Source organism: Trichechus manatus, unplaced genomic scaffold (genome assembly GCF_000243295.1).
Source record: "Trichechus manatus latirostris isolate Lorelei unplaced genomic scaffold, TriManLat1.0 scaffold00027, whole genome shotgun sequence".
In the NCBI taxonomy this organism is placed as follows: Eukaryota; Metazoa; Chordata; class Mammalia; order Sirenia; family Trichechidae; genus Trichechus; species Trichechus manatus.
Genome location: NW_004443963.1, coordinates 21,468,128 through 21,491,159, shown reverse-complemented (window position 1 = coordinate 21,491,159; position 23,032 = coordinate 21,468,128). Strand labels below are relative to the sequence as shown.

At 35.7% G+C, this 23,032-nt stretch overlaps 2 protein-coding genes and 1 pseudogene across 2 annotated transcripts; 2 read left to right on the top strand and 1 right to left on the bottom strand.

Annotated features, from left to right (window-relative positions):
- The first annotated feature begins 61 nt into the window (after nucleotides 1-61).
- LOC101355339 (olfactory receptor 9K2-like) lies at nucleotides 62-833 on the top strand (annotated as a pseudogene).
- A 3,012-nt stretch (nucleotides 834-3,845) lies between these two features.
- Nucleotides 3,846-4,948, top strand: LOC101361172 (olfactory receptor 9K2-like). The gene has a single exon (XM_004373926.2). It carries the CDS (start codon nucleotides 3,917-3,919, stop codon nucleotides 4,946-4,948), a length of 1,032 nt encoding a protein of 343 aa, XP_004373983.1. The 5' UTR covers nucleotides 3,846-3,916.
- A 12,066-nt stretch (nucleotides 4,949-17,014) lies between these two features.
- Nucleotides 17,015-17,969, bottom strand: LOC101360919 (olfactory receptor 9K2-like). Its single transcript, XM_012554868.2, is given in 2 exon segments — nucleotides 17,015-17,156; nucleotides 17,158-17,969. Coding segments are annotated over 2 exon segments (939 nt in total). The 5' UTR covers nucleotides 17,955-17,969.
- Between the last annotated feature and the right edge of the window lie 5,063 nt (nucleotides 17,970-23,032).

Here is a 23,032-nt window from a genome sequence, read left to right as displayed (position 1 = left end):
AGGGAAAAAGTGGAAAGTTTATTTGTTGACTTTCTCTTATACTTTCAAGCAGAACTTTGCCATGGGTGACAAGGGAGGGGACAACCCCTTGGAGATGACTGCCTTCATTCTTGTAGGCATCAGGTTTCATCCAGAGCTCCACAGTCTCCTCTTCCCACTGTTCCTGATTGTTTATGTCATGGTCCTTCTGGGGAACCTTAGCATGATTGGCATCATTGTGACTGATCCCCGCCTGAACACGTCAATGTATTTCTTCCTTGGTAACTTCTCTGTTATTGACCTCTCCTACTCCACAGTTATTGTACCCAAAGCCATGGTACAATAGACCATATCCTTTGTAAATTGTGTGGCTCAGCTCTTCCTTTACTCTTTCTGTCCTGGCAGCCGTGGCCTATGACCACTACCTTGCCATGTGCAGTCCACTCCTGTATGCTGTCTATATATCAAGAAGTCTCTGTATTCTGTTGGTGGCTGGTTCCTATCTCTGTGGCTGGTTCAGCTCCATTCTTCAAATCAGTGTAACTTTCTCCGTGTTTTCCTATGCCTCTCAAGTCATTGATCACTTCTACCATGATTATAATCCAATTAAGAAGAACTACTCTTTCCATATTTTTATCAATAAGATGGTGTCACTTAGTTTGGCTGTAATCATTAATATGCCCACAATAGTTGTTATTGTAGTATCTTACATGTATATTGTGTTCATATCCTTAAAGATCTGCTCCAGTGAAGGAAGGAAGAAAGACTTCTCTACTTGTAAGTCCCACCTGGGAGTTGAGTATGCTCTATGGGACTGTCTCATTTGTGCATCTCGTTGTTGTTATTGTTGTTAGGTACCATCAAGTCAGTTCCGACTCAGAGTGACTCTATGTAAAACAAAATGCAACATTGACTAATCCTGCGCTACCTCCCAATCTTTGCTATGTTTGACCCATTGTTGCAGCCACTGTGTCAGTTCATGTCCTCGAGGGTCATCTTACATGCCCAAAGAAACTTGAACTTCGTAAAGCAGCTTCAGTATGTTACATTTTGTTCATACTCATGGTGAATCCTTTAATCTACTGTCTAAGAAGAATGATAAAGATGCCATGAGACAAGTCCTGTGGAAGAAAAAAATTTTACTCTAAATCCACTTCACGTATTTTACTGATTCTTACATCAATTGATTTTGGCTGCCGGTCTTCTGAACTTAAGCATTTAAAGCTCAGGTTTATTTAAAAACTTCTTAAGTGTTCTATTCCACAGCATTAATAATTTCCTATAATGATTCCTCCAAATAACTTATTCACATTTCTTCAAGGCAATGTTAAATCTGAAACTTCTAGACACTCATGAATATTTGCAAAATTTCTAAAACACTTATATATTGCTTTATCTCCAGATAATAATATTTTATGTAAATGGGGGAGTATAGAATTTTATTGCTTCTCTTCCCTGTGTGCCTTAGTAAAATTTAGATAGAGAAAACACTTAGTACAATGATTAATTTGGAAACTGTTTTCCAATTGGTTTATATGGAGTTGCAGTCTAAATGCTAGCTTTAGGTTGTGTTTTTGATGGCATGTCAAAGATGTGAGAGAATGTGTATATGATGAAGAGGAAATGAGTAGGAAAAATCACTAGCATTCTCTTTGTTGAATTAAAGGAGCATAGAAGAAACAAGAGAAAATGGCGTTCATTTGGTTAAAATCAAGACATTTTGCTTTGCTGTCATACAATGGAAACATCTCATGATGTTTTTCAGCTCATGCTCTTTATTTCTTGGATAATACAAATTGTTGGTAGTGAGCATGCAATTAGTGAAAGTACTATATTGAAATGAAGTCAGCTAAAAAATCTCAATTAAAAATATCACCGTGCCTTACAATAACCCCTGTAAAGAGTTGGATCATACATGTGAGTGTCTGTCTTTGTATCTGTGTGTGTTTTAATTTGACTGCAGGGTAATTAAAATATGTGTTTTTCCTGAAAAAAACCCAATGTCAATTGAGAGGAGTAGGTTGGTTAAGGTAGCATCCCACACGTTTCAAGGAAAGCCAGATTCCAGAGAAATTCATGTCAGGGTTACCATTTTTGCAAGCGATCTAGGCAATACTTCATCTAAACATTATGAATTACAATGCCTAAGTCTAGATGATATCAATTGTAGACAAAAATTAAATATAAAATACAATTGCCAGTTTTGTCCTTGTATTCAGCATAGCGAAAACCTAAAGCATAGATCCTCAATTAAGTCTTCTTCTTCTTCTTTCTTTTTTTCTTGTTTTGGTTTAGATAGCAAAGCCTCCTTTGATGAATACACATTAGCATTTATATTTGTGGGTTAATATTTATCAGGGTAAGTAATTTCAAGAATAATTATTCTTACTTAAGAGAGAGACTAAGTGATTTATTAAATCACAGTTGTATTTATCCTCTTCTCTACAAATACTTCGAGCTACCATTTTTCTTGATACTATCTTAATTCAGAAAAACACGCTTTGAGAATAAAACAGGAATCCAAGTCAGCTTGAGAAAATGATCTTTGGTGCTGATTATTAGTCTGAAAAATGCCTTTTTGGTTTAGGTGTTACTCTTTATACTGAATACCCATTAGTCTTAGACTGTTGGTCTTTGATACAGCCACCAAGTATGGGTTATTAAGTACTATGGGAAAAAGTAATAAAATGTTGGCTAAGAATGCAACCTAACTCCATTTGCTTTAGTTTTTTGGTCTGGTGTGTTGTATTTTCTGTTTTGTAGCCATAAAAGATTATGGTATTTCAATGTTTAACCTCACATGTGGCATTGCTTAAACCACTGCAGATGTTTGAAGGAAACTGGATAAGTCTGAAACCAAGGCAGAGTGTTTTCAAAGTATCCAAGCTAACTCTTATTTTCTTTTATAATTGTCATAAACCTTTCCCTGGATACAGTTTCTTCACTCACAGTCCTTGTATGGAATCTAGTGCCTAATTTATAACGTTCTTGTTACTTGTGCCATCAAGATTCCATCACACCAACCTTTTGTTGGCTTTCTTGACAAAATGTTTTCTTTTTTTAGTGATGCATGGGTTGCTTTTGAAAGGTTGCCACATTCAAGACATTTTGAAGATTACGTTCTGCATCATATATATACACCATAAATTATTGTTTTATAAGGGACTTAACACTTTACACAAAAGTCCATGTGGAGCAAGCTTTTAGTATAGTGATGTGATCTTGAGAGACCAAAGATTGCATTAGATATCTCAAAAATTCTTAACTTATTTGTACTGCATTGTTTCATCTTCCCATTATATAGTGTTTGGACCTGCACGTATATGAATTGTTCTTTAATATCAAGTGCTGTATTTTTTGCTTAATTATATGTATTGTTGTTAGTTACTTAATATTTGGTGTATTGATGCACAACTTTCTTGAGTTCTTTTATAATAATATTTTCTATTTCTGGAATGCTAAGATTCTCTGAAAGAGCCCTGGTGGCAAAATAGTTAAGCACCTGGCTGCTAACCAAAAGACTGGCCGTTCAAACCCACTAGCAGCTGCACAGAAGAAACAGCTTGGTAATTTGCTCCCATAAAGATTACAGCCTAGGAAACTATGGGCGGCAATTCCACTGTCTTATAGGGTCGCTGTAAGTCTAACTTCCAACCATTGCTTCATGATGTTGAAATTATTTTGTAAATCATGAGTGTGAAATACATACAGAAGTGGTACTTGTAAAAGTGAAATGCATTGGGGTGGGAAGACATTGCACTAGACTCACAGATAAAAGACCTAAGTCCACTAATTGATGAAATTAGGAAATGAAACTAACCTTTGAATTTATCTTCAGTTGAAATTGGCTTCTATTTATGTCATAGTATCTCTATAAGACTAAAATTAATAATGATTACAAAGTAGCTTTAAATCTTAACCCTGTAAGGGATTATGTATGACACTAGGATCAAAACCAAGAGTTCATTTGTTTATTTTGCTTTGTGCCTCTCAGCAGGTCTCTGCCATGGGTGACAGGGAAACAAGCAATCACTCAGAAGTGACTGACTTCATTCTTGTAGGCTTCAGGGTCTGCCCAGAGCTGCATATGCTCCTCTTCCTGCTGTTTCTGCTTGTATATGCCATGATCCTTCTAGGGAACTTTGGGATGATGGTCATTATCATGACTGATCCCCAGCTGAACACACCAATGTATTTCTTCCTAGGCAACCTCTCCTTCATTGATCTCTTCTATTCATCTGTGATTGCACCCAAGGCTATGATCAACTTCTGGTCTGAGAGCAAGTCTATCTTCTTTGCAGGCTGTGTGACTCAGCTCTTTCTCTTTGCCCTCTTTATTGTGACTGAGGGATTTCTCCTGGCAGCCATGGCTTATGACCGCTTCATTGCCATCTGCAATCCACTCCTCTACTCTGTTCAGATGTCAACACGTCTCTGCACTCAGTTGGTGGCTGGTTCCTATTTCTGTGGCTGCATCAGTTCAGTTCTTCTGACCAGCATGACTTTCACCTTGCCCTTTTGTGCTTCTCGAGCCATTGACCATTTCTACTGTGATAGTCGCCCACTTCAGAGGATTTTGTGTTCTGATCTCTCTTTCTATAAAATGGTGTTTTTTTCTTTATCCAGCAGCATCGTCTTGCCTACCATCATAGTCATTATTGTTTCTTACATGTATATTGTGTCTGCAGTTCTCAAGATTCGCTCTACTGAGGGACGTAAGAAGGCCTTGTCCACTTGCAGCTCTCACCTGGGAGTTGTGAGTGTGCTGTATGGTGCTGTCTTTTTTATGTATCTCACTCCTGACAGATTTCCTGAGCTGAGTAAGGTGGCCTCTTTATGTTACACCCTAGTCACCCCTGTGTTGAATCCTTTGATTTACTCTCTGAGAAACAAAGATGTCAAAGAAGTTCTGAGAAAGATCCTGAAGAAAAAAATAGTTGTATTTAATTCTTTTTTAACAGTGATATAGATGAAAGTTTTGGATAGTGACAATAATTTAGTGAAGCACTGAGGCAAAGAATGTTCCCACTGATGTTGGAAATATTTAGGTTAGAGGGCTTATTTATTTGGATTCTATGTGCTTACTGCTGAAGAATACATTTGGGCTATATTTTGTGTGGTTATTGATTTTGAAGTGACTTTCTTTGTACTTTATAATTTTAAGTAAAAATAATAATTGCCATATTTTTTTTAAAAAGAAAATATATTTCCAGGTTTGCAGCTCTCTTCCTGATGATGTTTGGGATGTATTAATTTTCTTGAGTCAGCAATGGGTAGTGTGTTTGAAATCTAATAGGCAGAAGTAACAAAAGTTGATATAATAAGCAGAGGAAACAAAATATTAGATTTACTTAAGAAATATTTTTCAGTGTGTCATGAGAAACCTGATACTTTTCACTGCACAGTCATTAAGGTGACTTTGTGAGTCCCCCTTATTTCCAGAGGCTGAATGACTGACACTCTTCCATGGTTCTCTGGCTTTGTTTGTCAGTATGTTGTCCCCTATCTAAATATTTATTAGATCAATAAATTATTCTTGAAAATGGTAGCTACTCATTAGAAAACTATATTGGGAATAAACCAAAAATCAAGATAATCCATTTTTGTTATATTTGCCTGTGTGAGTATTTATCCATCAAATTAGTATTTATTGAATTCTGATAACTTCTTGGCCCTATAATAAATAGGTAAATATGTATATAAAAAACCTCGTTTCTGTCAAGTTGATTCCGACTCATAGTGACCCTATAGGACAGAGTAGAAATGCCCCATAGGGTTTCCAGGGAGGGGCTGGTAGATTCAAACTGCACACCTTTTGGTAAGTGGTTGAGCTCTTAAACACTGGGTCACCAGGGCTCCCTATAGGTATATAGGCCCTAGGTATAAATAATTTCTTTACTCATAAAACTCACAGCCAATAAGAGAGAGCAACTTGTAAAATAGAGAACTAAAATGTCATACAATAAAAGCAGTGAAGAAAGACATACATAGGGATACAAAGGGAGCCACTAAATGTAAGTGATCATAATGGTCAAGGAAAACTTTCTAAGCACATTTTTTTAAATGTGTAGAATTGAGTCAGATTAACTAGATAAGTTTTCCATGCAAAGGGAAATAAAGGATCATATGATGCACTGCATTAAGTTTAATAACTTATTTTTAATGCACAAGGCAGAGAGTAATAAAATTTAAAAAGAAAACCATGGAAATAATGGATGCCTACATGTCAAGCCATGAATGACAGCCTTTATTCTGATGAAAGGTGGAAAATAATGGAGATTTTTTAAAAATAGTAATTAGATCAGATTGGCATTTACAAAAATTTCACTGGTAACTCTGTAGACAATAAATATTAATAGATGAGAGACCTAGAAAATGTGGTGGTAGCCCAAGAAAGAGGTGAGAATGGCTTTAACAATGGAAGTTGTGTTAGAAGTATTGAAGAGAGGGAATATGTTAAAAATAGCAAGTAAACTAATTGAATATATTAATCGATCAGCTGATGAAGTAAGAATAAGATTAAATAGTGACTTCTAATGTTTGAGCATCAATGACAAGTGAAATGCTACCCTATAAAATGAGAGAGAAAATATAAGAGTAATAAAAGTTAATAGTTAAGAGAACAAGCTCAGTAGTCAGACTGTTTTTACATTGTTTTTGTTCATGTTACTTTGAGTTACATAATATACCTGCATGTTGATTTCCTCATATAAAATGGGATGCATAATAGGATCTACCTCTTAAGAAATATTTGAAGGATTAAATGATATAAATTTCATATAAAATTGTTAAATTCGTATATTTAACTAACACTAGATTTGTTCTTTCCTCACCCTTTGATACTATATCACGTCCACAAAATCTAAAAGATGCTGACAATAATTTACTTGGCCCATTTCACTAGATTCTCTACCATGGGACATTCTCAGCTCTCTGGACTTATGTTTTCATTTCAATAGATAAATCTTGAGAAGCTACTTACTATATTATTTCAGCCTTTACCCTTTTCCTGCTGAGAACTACTGTATTTTCACACAAATAATATGCACCTTGTGCATATGTTTGCCAACAGCTCCCTCCTCATGAAAGGTTTTTTTTGTAACGGCTGCTATGCCAATTTTTTTTACATGTTGGTGTTAAAAAAATTAGCATAATGTGCTTAAGAAAATACCTTGTGGGGGAAGAGAGGGTTTGGTAAACACAAGTAGAAGGTACTTGTTATTTGTATAAAAATACTGTTTTAGAATAGATTGAAAAATGAGAAAAAAGGAACAGAGTCCCAATTAGATGAAAAATAGCATCTTACTATCAAAAATTCTATATCTACTTATCTCTCAACTTGTGTTTTTAAAAAATAATACTCTCTTTTACCTTAACAAATTGCTATTCCTTCACTCTTATTTTAATACAGAATACTAGAGAAAATACAGGACTCACTAGGTAGCAAATAAGGCATTGGTGATGATACAACTTTATGAAGACTTTCAGGTAAGTGGTCACTGTGCTAAGGTGGTGTGTTATCTTTCACCTGAGATGGAGAAAAAAGATGTCTAGGTTAGAAAGAGGCATGCATATTTCCTAACCCACCTCCAGAAGTAAAATGCAGACCACTTCACACAACACTCTGAGTCCTAGAATGAAGCAAGTCTTCAACAAAAGAGTATGGGGATCTTTTACTTAACCCACCGCTCATTTTTAAAGTGGAAACTCTACTTCAGGAATGATAGTCCAAGAATACTGGGGCTCCAATCACTCTTACCTCAGCTCACTCATAGGGTGGAGGTTCCATGCCAAGAGAGGCAAGCTGAGATGATCAGAGGCTACCCACCCCACCTAGTGAATTGATCTTATAGCAGAGGTGTGCTAAATACAGGGCAAGGTGGCCAAATCCCAATTTCAGCACTGGCTAAAACCACTAGATAGGAGATCAACAAAGAGATAGAAGACTCGAACAGTACTATAAACCAACTAGGCCTAACCAAAAAAAAAACAAAAACCTGTTGCCATCAAGTTGATTCCGACTCATATGAAACAGATACCCAAAAAACATTCCACCCAACAACGCCATAACACATATTCTTCTCAAGTGAACATGGTACATTCTCCAGAATAGTCAATATGCTAGGACGTAAAACAGTCTTTAATCAATTTCAAAGGATTAAAATCATGTAAAGTCCATCCAAGGACATGAAGTTATAAATCAGTAACAACAACAAAAAACTGGGTAATCCTTGAGTATGTGGAAAGTAACGCACTTTTATTTATTTATTATTTATTGTTCTTTAGGTGAAAGTTTATAGCTCAAGTTAATTTCTCATACAAAAATTTATATGCATATTGTTTTGCGACGTTAGTTGCAATCCCCACAATGTGACAGCACACTCCCCCTTTCCACCCCGGGTTCCCTCTGTCCATTCTACCAGTTCTGTCCCTTCCTGCGTTCTCATCCTGACTCCAGAGGGGTGCCACTCATTTGGTCTCGTGTATCTGATTAAACTAAGAAGCACATTCCTCACGTGTATTATTTTTTGTTTTATAGTCCTATCTAATCTTTATCTGAAGAGTGGGCTTCATGAATTGTTTAAGTTCTGGGTTAACAGTGCATCTGGGGGTTACAGTTTTGGGGGTTCCTCCAGTCTCTGTGAGACCATTAAGTCTGGTGTTTTTACAGTAATGCACTTTTAAATAAGTGGGCCGAGTGGTTCAAATTTGGGTGGAGCAGGTTAATGGGGCCCAAATGGGATGAATGAGTCAGAGAAGAAATCACAAGGGAAATAAGAAACACTTTCATATGAATGAAAATGAAGACACAGCATACCAAAATTTATGGGATGCAGCTAAATCAATGCTAGGAGGGAAATTTATAATTGTAAACGCCTATATTAAAAAAGAACAAACTACATCTCTACAACCTAAACTCCAACAATAAGATACTGAAAAAGGAAGATAAAAACTAAATCTAAAGCAAGCAGAAGGAAGGAAATAACAAAAATTATATTGGAAATTAGTAACATAAAGAAAGCAAGCAGAAGGAAGGAAATAATAAAAATTATATTGGAAATTAGTAACATAAAGAAGAAAAATACAATAAAAGTAATCAATGAAACCAACAATTGGTTCTTTGAAAAAGTTAAAAAATTAGACAAATCTTTAGTCTGACCAAGAAAAAGAGAGACAACTCAAATTACTATAACCTGCAATGAAAGAAGAGCCATCACTGCCAAGCTTAGAAAAATAAATAGGATTAAAAGTAATACTATGAACACCAATATGCCAACAAATTAGATAACTTTGACACATATCTAGAGAGACACAAACTACTGAAACTGACTCAAGAAAAAATAGAAAATCTAAAAAGACATATAACAAGTATAGAGATTGAATTAATAATTGACAAACTTCCCACAAAGAATAGTTCAGGCAGATGGCTTTATTGATAAATTTTACAAAACATTTAAAGAAGAATTAATACAAATTGACAAACTCTTCCAAAGAATAAGAAATAAGGGGCCCTCCAGATGCATTTTATGAAGACTTTATTACCCTGATACTCAAAGCAGACAGAACAATCACAAAAAAGAAAACTACAGACCAACATTACTTATGAATATAGATGGAAGACTACTAGTAAACTGAATCCAGCAACATATAAAAAAGATTATACACCATGAAGAAGTGGGATTAATCCTAGGAAAGTAATGTTGTTTTAACATCCAGAAATCAAACAATGTAATATAGTGTATGTTGTGAGTTTGAAGGAGATTGGGACTAATCAAATAAAATGATATCACCATGAGATAACAGTGTCTCACAACAAGCTGGTTGTCATGCAGCAGAATGGACTGGAGGCCAACTAAGAACACATTGACAGCTGTGTACCTGGGGCAATCTATCACAGCAGAAGGCCTTCCGGGGACCAGTGGCCAAGGGAGTTACAAGAAGAGGAAGAGGAAAAGGAGTCCCCAGTGAAGAGAAAATAAAAAAGGGAGTGAGGAGTGGTTGGTCTCTGCATAGGTGATCTGCTTCTGTTGCAAGGTATGGAGTCTCTGGGTCAGATTTCAAAGGGCAGCATTAGCTTGGGGTCATTATAACTGCAGGTTTTATCTTATCTATGTCTAGCAGATGTTGGGTGCTGTTTTGTGGGGTATGTAAAGCCCTATTAAATTCTGGTTGAAAATATGCTTACTTAGGCTATTTTTAAAGTAATTGGATGTGTGAACATTTAACTTTGGTGCTGCTGGGCTTTTTGGGCTAACAGGCTCTAGTTTACTCTGAAGAAGTAAACAACGTAGGGTAATACACAGAGGCCATTTTTTCCTCATTTATATAACATTATATCTATAGTTTAAAAAGGAAGATATAAAGCTCTCTGTTTTACTTCTTAATTATAAAAGTATATAGAAGTAACAACCTGTACATAGAAAAATTCTAAGGAATACATTTAAAAAAGTATGAGAACTAATGAGTTCAGTAAGGTTGCCAAATATAAAATCAATAAACAAAAATCAATTAAATTTTATACACTTGAAATGAAAAAACTGAAAATTAAATGAAGAAAACAATTCTATTTGCAATAGCATCAAAAGAATAAAAAGATTAGAAATAAATTTAACAAAAGAAGTATAAACCTTGTACTCTGAAAACTATAAAACATTGTTGAAAGAAATTTAAGAAGATATTTTTAAAAAGGGGGAGAAGTCCATACAACTGGATTAAAAAAAAAAAAGAATCGAACCCACCGCCCTTGAGTCGATTCCAACTAATAGTGACCCCACAGGATTTCCAAGGCTGTAAATCCTTATGGAAGCCCACTGCCACATCTTTGTCCCTCAGAACCACTGGTGGTTTTGAACTGCTGACCTTTCCGTTGCTATGGACAACCTTTTTTTTCCTTTTTTTTTTTTTTTTATTGTACTTTAGATGAAGTTTTACAGAACAAACTAGCTTCTCGTTAAACAATTACTACACATATTGTTTTGTGACATTGGTTAGTTACCAACCCCTTAACATATCAACACTCTCCCCTTCTTGACTTTAGGTTCTCTATTACCAGCCTTTCCTGTCTCCTCTTGTCTTCTAGTTCTTACCCCTTTAGTCTTGTTTTGTTTTATGGGACTGTCTAATCTTTAGCTGAAAGGTGAACCTCAGGAGTGACTTCATTACTGAGCTAAAAGGGTGTCCAGGGGCCATACCTCAGGGTTTCTCCAGTCTCTGTCAGGCCGGTAAGTCTGGTCTTTTTTTGTGAGTTACAATTTTGTTCTACATTTTTCTCTAGGTCTGTCCAGACCCTCTATTGTGATCGCTGTCCGAGCAGTCAGTGGTGGTAGCCAGGTACCATATAGTTGTGCTGGACTCAGTCTGGTGGAGGCCATGGTAGCTGTGGTCTGTTAGTCCTTTGGACTAATCTTTCCCTTGTGTTTTTACTTTTCTTCATTCTCCCTTGCTCCTGACGGGGTGAGACCAGTGGAGTATCTTAGCTGCTCACAAGCTTTTAAGATCCCAGACGCTACTCACCAGAGTAGAATGTAGAACATTTTCGCTATGGGCAACTTATTTTAGACGAGGGTGTCAAGATTACTTAGTGGGGGAGGAGGTAAAGAATAGTCTTTTCAACTAATGGTTCTGGAACAACCGGATATCCACATACAAAAGAATGAAGTTGGATCCCTTCCTCACACCATACATAAAAATTAACTCAAAATGGATCACAGACATTAATATCAGAGATAAAACTCTTAGAAAAAACATAGGAGTAAATTTTTGTGACCTTGGATTAGGCAAAGTCTTCTTAGATATGACACCAAAAGCACAAGGGACAAAAGAGAAAGATAAACTGGATCTCACTAAAATAAAACTTCTGTGCTTCAAAGGACACCATCAGGAAAGTGAAAGGACCACCCATGGAAGAAAATATTTACAAATCATATATCTGATAAGGGATTTATATCTATACTATGTTTAAAAAAAAGCTCTATCAATTTAATAATGAAAAGACAACCCAAGTATAAAAAGCAGAAAAAATCTGGAATCAATAGTTCTCAAAAAAAAAAGATAAACAAATGGTCATTAAACAAATGAAGAGCTGCTTAAATTCACTGGCTGTTCAAACCAACCAACCAACCAACCAACCAATCAACAAACAAACCAACCAGCAAAGTAACTAACAAGCTTTCTAGTCGATTCCGACTCGTAGGGACCCTATAGTACAGAACAGAACTTCCCCATAGGGTTTCCAAGGAGCGGCTGGTGAATTCTGACTGCCAGTCTTTTGGTTAGCAGCCGTAGTTCTTAACCACTTCACCACCAGTGACAGTAGGAAAATGCAAATCAAAGCCACGACACAATAATAGCCAAAAAGTGAAGATAAACCAACCATTCACCAATTAATGAACTGATAAAAACAATGTGCTATATCCATGCAATGGAATATTATTCAGGAATAAAAAGCAACGAAATACTGGTACATGCTACAATATGGATGAACTTTGAAGACATTATGCTAAGTGAAAGAAGCTAGTCACAATAAGGCCATATGTTGTATTATTTCATTTATATGAAATGTGTGTAATAGGAAAATATATAGAGACTGAAAGTAGACTAGTATTTGTCTGGGCTGGGGGGACCTGTGGGGAAAATGGCGAGTGATTGCTAATGTACATGGGGATTCTTTTTGAGGTAATCAAAAATTTCTAAAATTAGACTGTAGTGATGGTTGCACAACTCTATGAATAAACCAAAATTCATACATTTTATGTGAATTATATCTCAATAAGGCTGTTTACAAAAAAAAAAAAAGAACAAGAAGTAATAAAACGCTACTTAAACATTAAAGGGGTAAGGCAGAACTGTTTGTCACAGATTTGTAATGAGACAAGGAGCTTGTACCAGAATGTAAATCAACCACATCACTAAGTACCCTGTTTAGTTTATCTAACATTTTATTTTTATCAAGACTTTCCACATAAAGAAAACAGTGCCATGATATACATTTTTAAAAAAGAAGCTGTCAAATAATTTTCCTAGGAAGTTGTACTATTTTATGTTCTCAATAGCAGTATATAAGACTTCCAGTTTCTCCTCATACTTGCCTTTACAACTTATGCTTGTCGTTTAAATTTCAGTCATTCTATAATAGTCTATTGGTATCCCAATGCAGTTTTAATTTGTGTGTACTTGATAACTAATGATATTTTATTGCCTGTTTAATCTGCTTCTTTCACTCATCTTCTCCTGAAAGTCCTTCCTTATAAATGATATGCACAAGAATTACCATCTCTGTATATATATATATGTATATTTTTTGCTTATTTATTAATTTATATTATAAATATTATGTTTGTTTATATTCTCAAACTTCCTTTCTTGCTCAGTCTTTTCCATCTTGATTTTAATTTTGGAGTTTAATTTGTTCATAGGCTCTCATCTTAGTTTAGAGTTCCTGCATAGGTGATATTATCTATATCACCTATCACAGTGTATGCTTCTTGCTGTTGTTAGGTGCCATCAGGTCAGTTCTGACTCATGGTGACCTATGTACAACAGCACGAAACACCTCCTGATCCTGTGCCATCCTCACAATTGTTGTTATACTTGAGCCCATTGTTACAGCCACTGTGTCAATCCATCTCATTGAGGGTCTTCCTCTTTTTCGCTGAACCTCTGCAATACCAAGCATGATGTCCTTCTCCAGGGATAAATCCCTCCTGATAAACTGTCCAAAGATAGTGAGACGAAGTTGTGCCGTCCTTGCTTCTAAGGAGTATTCTGGCTGTACTTCTTCTAAGACAAATTTGTTTGTTCTTCTGGCAGTCCATGGTATAGTCAATATTCTTCACCAACACCGTAATTCAAAGTCATCAATTCTTTGGTCTTCTTTATTCACTGAGTGTATGCTTACTGCTCCAAAATATATATCTCTGATCAGATATCATTTCTACACTCCAAATCTGTATGTTCAACTTCCTAGTCAAGATTTTCATTTGGACATCTCACAGGAACTTTAAAATAAGTGTGTGTAATTTATCAGCCAATCCTTCTTCCCTGTATTATCCCCTATCTCAGTTAACATATTTTGAATTAATTCATTCCTTTACACTTCGGCAACACTTTTGTTCAAGTGAAGAATGCTAGAATTAAGTATTTCTTGCTACAAATTCACTGACCCTTATCAATAAGGTAGTTATAAGGATACTAAAGTGAGTATCAAACAGTTCCTATACACAGAGATTTGTAAAACAACCTATTGGACAATGCATGGGACCTTCAGCAAAATCTAAGAAATAAAATGAGTCAGAACATTTTAAAGAAAAGATTTTGTTGGAAGATATATTTGGAGTAAAGTATGCTGTAAGTTAAAACTGAGACAGAAAGAGAGTCATTCAACATATTTACAGAAACTATCATAATGCTTTGCCTCTACTAACAAAATGTCCTCTTTATAGAATTCCAGTAATGACCTTTCTTTTCCAGTCCATTTTCTAACCTGCATTTCCAATGATTTTTCTATGTAAATCTACTCTTATCACTCCATTATTTGCAACTCCTTGAATGGCTTCTCTTTATTGTTAGGAAAAAGACCAAAATTTATTTTCTGCCTAACACATGACATGATTACTGCTAACTTTTCCAGTCTCATCTGTCATCTTGAGTTATTTTCTCTCTCATCCTTTCTATTCCAGCTTCTCAGGTTTTCTTTTGTTGTTCTCCCTACATCACAGCCTTTCTAAATACTATTTATTCTTCCCAAAATATTCTGTCCCTTCACCTCTTTATCAAGGTAAAATGTGTATCCTTCAAATTTGGTTAAAACATATGTCATAAGCGGCCCCTTTCCCTGACCTGAAAAAAACAGCAGATCCATTTGCTATTCCCCTTATATGGCATGCTATGCATTGCCTAGCAATTATGTTAGCATTTATTTATTTATTTTATTAATTTTGGTCTTCCCCACTAATTATAATCTCCACAAGATGACAGAAAGTGTCTGACTTACTTTTCAGTATCCCAGAACCACACCACAAAATATGACAAGAAATAAAAATGAATATATTATGATCTACTTGGTAAAGTAGAGGGTCAGCGACAAAGAGAAAGACGCTCAATGATATGGATTGATACAGTGCCTGCAACAATGGGTTCAAGCATAACAACAATTGTGAGTATGGTGCAGGACCAGGCAGTGTTTCCTTCTGTTGTACATAGGGTGGTTGTGAGTTGGAGCTGACGCAACAGGACCTGACAACAACATGATTATGATCACAATGATGGTGATAACTACAACAATAAGCATGTTTTCGGCCCTTACACCGTGCAACATGCTATTCTAAGCACTGTAACTGAAAAAAAAAAAAAATCTGTTGCCATAGAGTAGATTCTGACTCATGGCAACCCCACGTGTTTCCGAGTACAACTGCACTCCATAGAGCTTTCAATGGCTGTCATTTAATGGAAGTTGATTGTCAGGAATTTCTTCCACAGCACCCCTGGGTGATTTAAATTGCCAACCTTTAGGTTAGTAGCTGAGAGTAAACACTTTGAGCCACCCAGGGATCTGTTCTAAGCACTACATCTGGATAATATGATACAATTCTTACAAAACTGAGTAGCTACTATTTTTCCATATTGTAGATAAAAAAACTGACAGAGATATTAAGAAATTTTCCCAGATTGATAAAGTTAGGAAATATCTTTTCAAAACAGGCACTGTGATGCCAGAGTATTTGTAATTGACCATTTATTTAATTAACTTGTTTCCCTCTAGATTTCCTCAAATTGCTATACTTTTTATCACCACTCACTTACTCTTTCAAGTTCAAAATTGGGAAGACATGTTTCATTGTTTTACACTTTCCTCAAACTAATCGGTTAATATGGTCTGTGTATTTTATCTGTATTTAAAAATATATATATCTTTCCTCAATAACCTAGGCATACTTCAAGTTCACATCAGTAACAGGAACTGCTGCCGCTGTTCCCTGAATCTGGTCTTGTCCAACTTATGCATCTTCCACATAGCCCAAGAAGAACTTCCTTGATTACCAATCACCTAGTGATCTCTGTATCTTTGGCACTCACTCCTCTGGTTTTTAATTGTCTATTCAAGGATTTGATTCTTTCACTACATTGTAAGTTCCCTAAGGAGTCAGGCTATTTATACCTGAGCCTACCACAAGATCAGAACACACTACATGGGTAGTTAGCAAAATTAAATAAGTAAATACATTCAGAGACAGAGATAAATAAATTTTGGATCAAACTCAATTTTTATGACTTTCTGCCTACCATACCTTTGTGAAACATTCTTTAGCAAGAAATAACACAGGACAAAATTATGATCATACAAATGGAGGGAAATTGGGCTCAAAAACATTTGCAGGTTTCTACTTCCCATTTATCAGAATCTAGCAATAAACAGTGCTTTGGAGAATTCCACATGCCTGCCACATACTACACATTCAAAATCTAATTTTCCAAGTTAATTTATATAGTAAAGATTATTTGTTTCATCTTATTATTACTTCCTCTCTATGTAACACATACTAAATACTCGATTGAAGGTAAAAATCCAGTAACCATTTAACACGCTAAAGAAACTAGTTATGAAATTGGGAAAAAATATTTAATTAAAAAAGGACAAGTTGGGCATCACTGTCAATTATCCAATATTGTGTGTAGGGGAGAGGGACAATTCCAAAGACTAACACCAGATAAAATATTGTTTAAGTGCATCCTTCATCAGCATGACATGAGAATGAATAGATATGAATTTCCTGAAATAAAATTCTATCTGAGATTAGTGGGAACAATATTCATTAAAATTCTTCTCTAATGCTCAGGACATTTACAATGTCCAGGACCTTCAGTACTATTACCACCACAAGAGAAAAAAAAAAAAAAGGTAATATGAGAAGGTTGCATTACATGGAAAAAGTTACTTAGAGTATTTTTATAATGTTCAGGAGAATAGCTTTCATTAAGGACCATAAAGGACACTAAATAAATATCAACAACACAATTGGTGGAAGAGAAATCATAATCAAAGAACGATATTTTTCTTCTCTAGAATTCTTTTTAGAGCTTCTTTGACATCTTTGTTTCTCAGAGAGTAAATCAAAGGATTCAACATGGGAGAGACTAGGGTGTAACATAAAGAGGCCAATTTACTCAGCTCAGGAAATGTCAGGAGTGAGATACATAAAAAAGACAGCACCATACAGCACACTCACGACTCCCAGGTGAGAGCTGCAAGTGGAGAAGGCTTTCTTAAGTCCCTCAGTAGAGCGAATCTTGAAAACTGTAGACAAAATATATATATAAGAAACAACAATAACTATGATGGTAGGCAAGACGATGATACTGGATAAAGAAAAAGACACCATTTTATAGATAAAGGGATCAGAACATGAAATCCTATAAAGTGGGCGAGTATCACAGTAGAAATGGTCAGTGGCTCGAGAAACACAAAAGGATAAGGTGAATGTCATACTGGTCTGAAGAACTGAACTGATGCAGTCACAGAAATAGGAACCAGCCACCAACTGAGTGCAGAGATGTGTTGACATCTGAACAGAGTAGAGGAGTGGATTGCAGATGGCAATGAGGCGGTCATGAGCCATGGCTGCCAGGAGAAATCCCTCAGTCACAATAAAGAGGGCAAAGAGAAAGAGCTGAGTCACACAGCCTGCAAAGGAGATGGACTTGCTCTCAGACCAGAAGTTGATCATAGCCTTGGGCGCAATCACAGATGAATAGAAGAGATCAATGAAGGAGAGGTTGCCTAGGAAGAAATACATTGGTGTGTTCAGCCGGGGATCAGTCATGATAATGACCATCATCCCAATGTTCCCTAGAAGGATCATGGAATATACAAGCAGAAATAGCAGGAAGAGGACAATATGCAGCTTTGGGTGGACCCTGAAACCTAGAAGAATGAAGTCAGTCACTTCTGAGTGATTGCTTGTTTCCCTGTCACCCATGGCAGAGACCTGCTGAGAGGCACAAGGCAAAATAAACAAACTCTTGGCTTTGAGCCTAATGTTACACATAATCCCATACAGTGTTAGGATTTAAATCTTTTTGTAATTGTTATTAATGTTAGCCTTATAGAGATACTATAACATAAATTGAAGCCAATTTCAACTGATAATGAATTCAAAGGTTAGTTTCATTTCCTAATTCCATCACTTAGTAGAATCAGGCCTTTTGTCTTTGAGTCTATTGCAATGTCTTTCCACCCCAATGCATTCCCACATTTACAAGTACCATTTCTCTATATATTTCCCACCCATGATTTACAGAATAACTTCAATATCATGAAGCAGTGGTTAGAAGTGAGCATAAATAATTGACATTTGGTAAACAATTTTCAAACAATGTATTGCGTTGTGCAAATCTGCTGCAAAAGACCCCTTTAAAGTATTAAAAAGCAAAGATATCACTTTGAGGACTAAGGTGCACCTGACCCAAGCCATGGTATTTTTAATTGCCTCATATGCATGGGAAATCTGGACAATGAATAAGGAAGACCGAAGAATTGATCCATTTGAATTATGGTATTTGCAAAGAATATTGACTATGCCATGGACTACCAGTAGAACAAACATATCTGTCTTGGAAGAAGTACAGTCAGAACGCTCCTTAGAAATGAGGATGGTGAGACTTCATCTCACTTACTTTTGACGTATAATCAGGAGGGACCAGTCCCTGGAGAAGGACATAATGCTTGGTAAAGTAGATTGTCAGCAAAAGAAAGGAAGAGCCTCAACAAGATGGATTGACACAGTGGCTGCAACAATGGGCTGAAACATAACAACGATTGTGAGGATGGCACATGACTAGATACTGTTTCATTCAGGGTTGCTATAGTTCAGGACCGACTTGAGGGTACCTAACAACAACAACAAACAATTTATGTAGTCTCAGTTTGGAGATATTGGGGGCTTCAGTGGTCTAGGTGAGGAAGAATTGAGTACAAATGAATATAAAATATGTGACTGGATTTAAAAACTACTTAGGAGATGCAATTACTTTCTGTGGGTCATACATACTCTTGATTCTAATGAAAGTTATATACCCTCTAAGGGAAAAGTCATGCGCATGAAAACAAAAATAATTTTCCTGCCCTTTCCAGGATTTCTCTTCTAGTTAGGTCCCAAAAAGCCCTCTCATACAGAAAAATTTTCTGCATTCCATGAGCCCAAGGCTCATAGTTCTTTGAGAAGAACCTACACATAGTCTAGCTAGAGGAGATACTTTGGAAATTAGGAAATTGTTGAGTGCATTCTTATTTATCCTCAATAAAACTTTCATAGGCATCATTAGTTCATTCACAACACAGCTCAATTAGATTTTGAACTCATTGTATTAACAATATGGTCCACCTTTCTTCTCCCCTCAGGCTTTTATAGTCATAATTCTCTCTAAGGAATAACTACAATACCAAACATTTATCCAGTATTTATTATATGCTAGACCCTTTTCTGAGTGGTTTTCATAGTAACTTATTGAGTCTATACAACAATAATATGAGATAAATCCTATAATATTCTCTAGTGTGCAGATGAGAAAAGTGAGGCACAAAGATGTGAAGAAGACTGCTGAAAGTCATCTAATAGTGTCATACACAGAATTTGAAGCCAGGAAACTTCCAGAATCCATGCTCTTAATCACTATATCACCTTTTGATAAGGAGCCTTTCCTGTTCCCTTACCTGGCTTACTTCTACTTGTACTTTAGAGGTAAGTTAAAGTTTCAAATCTTTAGAATAAACTACTTAATTCTCCAACCTGCATCAAAACATCTCCGCATACATCATGTTTCCACGATCATAGCCATCATCAGAGTATTTCAATATAACTTTCTACCTCCCTGGAAAATAATTTCCTTAAGATCAAAATACAGTTTACTTTCTGTATATTGTCAGCATAATGTTCTGTGTCTGACAAATGGTAATTAATCAATACATATTATTATATAGGTAAAAGTGGAATGATAACTGAGCATGAAGATTCAGAGAAAGACTTGAAGGCTTTGTAATAGTGTTGTGGTTAGTATGGGGCTTAGTGCAAATAGAGCTAGGTTTCAGCTTTGCTTCTCTCACTTTCTGTGTGGGACCTTGAACATGTAACTTATGCACTCTATGTTATCCTTATAGATAATGTGGCAATAAAAATGATATAACCCTCAAAGGTTTCTTGAGAATATAAAATGAGATAATGTGTGTAAATCACTTAGCATCATTTTTGGCAGAGTAAGTACTCAATAAATGTTAATTATTATTTTTATCTTATATTACACCTTTCATTGCTCAATCTCACAATGTACATCAAAATAATCAGTGCTAATTAGGTTTATATTAATATATAAAGGCTTTTTTGGATTAACCATTTGAAGTCGAGGGAATGAATCAAAGAAACTGTTAAAAGTTTAGAAAGAAAAAAGAAAACTGAAAGAAGTACAATATTTTGGCTAAGGGAGAATGTGACAGAGAAAAATGGCATTTTGCATTAATGTTATTCAAGAATATATTAATGTTGAAAATAAAATATTCACCAGCCCCATGAAAAATTAAATGCAAATAATTTTACTATAAATGAACAAAAACTTAGATAATACTTAGTGACTAAAGTATTGTGAGGTAGTTGATCAGTGAAAACAAAGCCTATAGTAGTAATGAAATATTATTTTTAAAATAGAATATTTTAATTCTTAATCTTACTTAGGAGGAAGAATACAGATTATTTTAATTTTTAAGATTTACTCCTAACAAACCAGTCAAGTTTTAATAGGTTTATGACAGCAGCCAAGAAACAAGTAGTCCATTTGTGACTTATTATTTGTCCAAAACTCACGTTTTAAAAATTACTTTTACCTTGTATCATCTGGTAATTTGGCCAGATCCTGTTAAAAGTGAAGAATTCCAGTATTCTAGTTATTGTTTTAACTCTAGAAACGGTAAGCATAAAGTTAATAACTATGCCACAACTACAAGTACTGAAAATCAACACTTTGAGATAAAAACAACCTCCGCAAAAAATTCTCCAATTCATGTTCATTATCCCAGTTTTAGATTCCTCTCATATAGGACTGGGATTTATTTTCTTAATTGCTTGATTTAAATTATCATCGTTTTCTTTAGTGTTTTGTTCCATGAAAAATGCTGTAGGCCTTATTAGAGGAGAGACAAAGTAAATTTTCCAAATGATGCTCTGCCAGACTGAAATAATTCCAGAAATTATATTCTGTAGTCATGCAAAGTGAACCTGAGGGATCAATCTGCAGGATATTCCCTCTCCTCCATTTGTAGATGCTTACATGCTTTCAAAGAAGGAGCAAAGATTGCCATGGATATGTACGAAAAGTAGAGGCACTGTGTCATCTGTAATCCCTGATAGTCTGCCAAAATATCTGCAGCAGTTATCTCTAATGGCTTTGATTTGGCATAACAGTGCAACATTTTCAAATAATTGCGGCATTGAGGTTTTCCTCATCTTCTGGGAGATAGTACCTCTGGAGAGAAGGAAGTTTAGGTCAGTTATTAAGACATCTAGGCCTAGGCTCCAGAGTCATGGTCCATGAGGGCCAAAGAGGCTCTAGATTAAAAAATAATAACAATAGAGTCCAGTAGGAGTCAAATAGACACAAACAGTTGTGTGGATCCCTTGTTGTGTGGATTCTTTGGGAGGACCATAGGGATCTTTCATTTTGATTTCTTCATTGAAAAAGAAGCATTTTCAATGTATTATTAGAGCAAAGTTTTGGTAGACAAAAGAAATCGATATGAAATATTGTACTTCAAAGTAATTTTCTATTCATTTGATCTCAGCGATGATCCTAATGTCTTGAAGTTTACCTGGTAGGGTGACTCAAATCTTCTTTAATGAAGGATCTGAGCTTTGTGTTCTTGCCTCTGTTGAAGTGCTGTAGTTGTTCATTAAGATTTACTATCAGACATGGCAGTATTAGAAGGCATTCGGGAAAATTCCCTGGGTTACTGCTATACTCCTCCCTGCCTCCTTATTAACACCTTCTTTTGCTGATCAGTATCTGTCACCCAAAAGAATACAAAGCATCCATTTTACCTGTGGGTTCAGTGCAATGAAGAATCACACAAATGTCCAGAAGAGAGTCTCAATTTGGAGCTTATTTTAGAAATTGTGTATCCCCTTATAAAATTATTTCTCTTTTGAATAGTAAGAATGCTAACTTAGCAGAGTTCGAAGTCATATGGCAGCAAAAAAAAAAAAAAAAAGATGCAAGGAGCTTAGTAGGTTGTATAGTGGCATTCCCAATTTTACCCCTAGTACTTAGTCATGTAGTCTGGTTATGGGTGAAATAACATCATATGTTGGTTTCTAATGCAGAGCACAGATCATATCTAGATGACAGTGACCCAACTTTTCCAAAGGTTGACATCAACACTTGAGTCCAAGAACTGATTCTTCAAGAAGTGATTCTATCACTCCATTAGCTCATCTCATCCTCTTTGATTAGTTACATGAACATCCTATCAAATTTCATGGGTATGAGAGCATTGTCTTCCTTCTCTTGTAAATTGAGTACCTTGCTTTAGTTCAATAGTATAATATAGCATGATAGTGATTAAAACATTCATTTAGTCCATATCAGACAGAATTTTACAGAAGCAATTTGAGCAGAGAAGGCAATATCTATATATTTAGAGCAGTGTCTGGACAAATAGCTCTTCCTCTTTCATGGAAAAGGTTCAATGTAATGAGCCTGAAACATGATGGTTGACTGGTAGTTCTTTCACTTGGTGAACTAACTGAATGAGAAGTGAAGTGGATGGGAAAGAGGCTAGAAGATAATAGGTCATTGCTTTCACCAGATTACTAAGAATTTTCTCTGTCTCAGTCATCTGGTGCTGCTCTAACAGGAATACCACAAGTGGATGGATTTAGCAAAGAGAAGTTTATTCTCTAACAGTCCAGTAGGCTACAAGTCCAAAATCAGGGCATCAGCTCCAGGAGAAGGCTTTCTCTCTCTGTCGGCTCTGGAGGAAGTTCCCTGTGATGCATCAGTCTTCCTTTGGTCT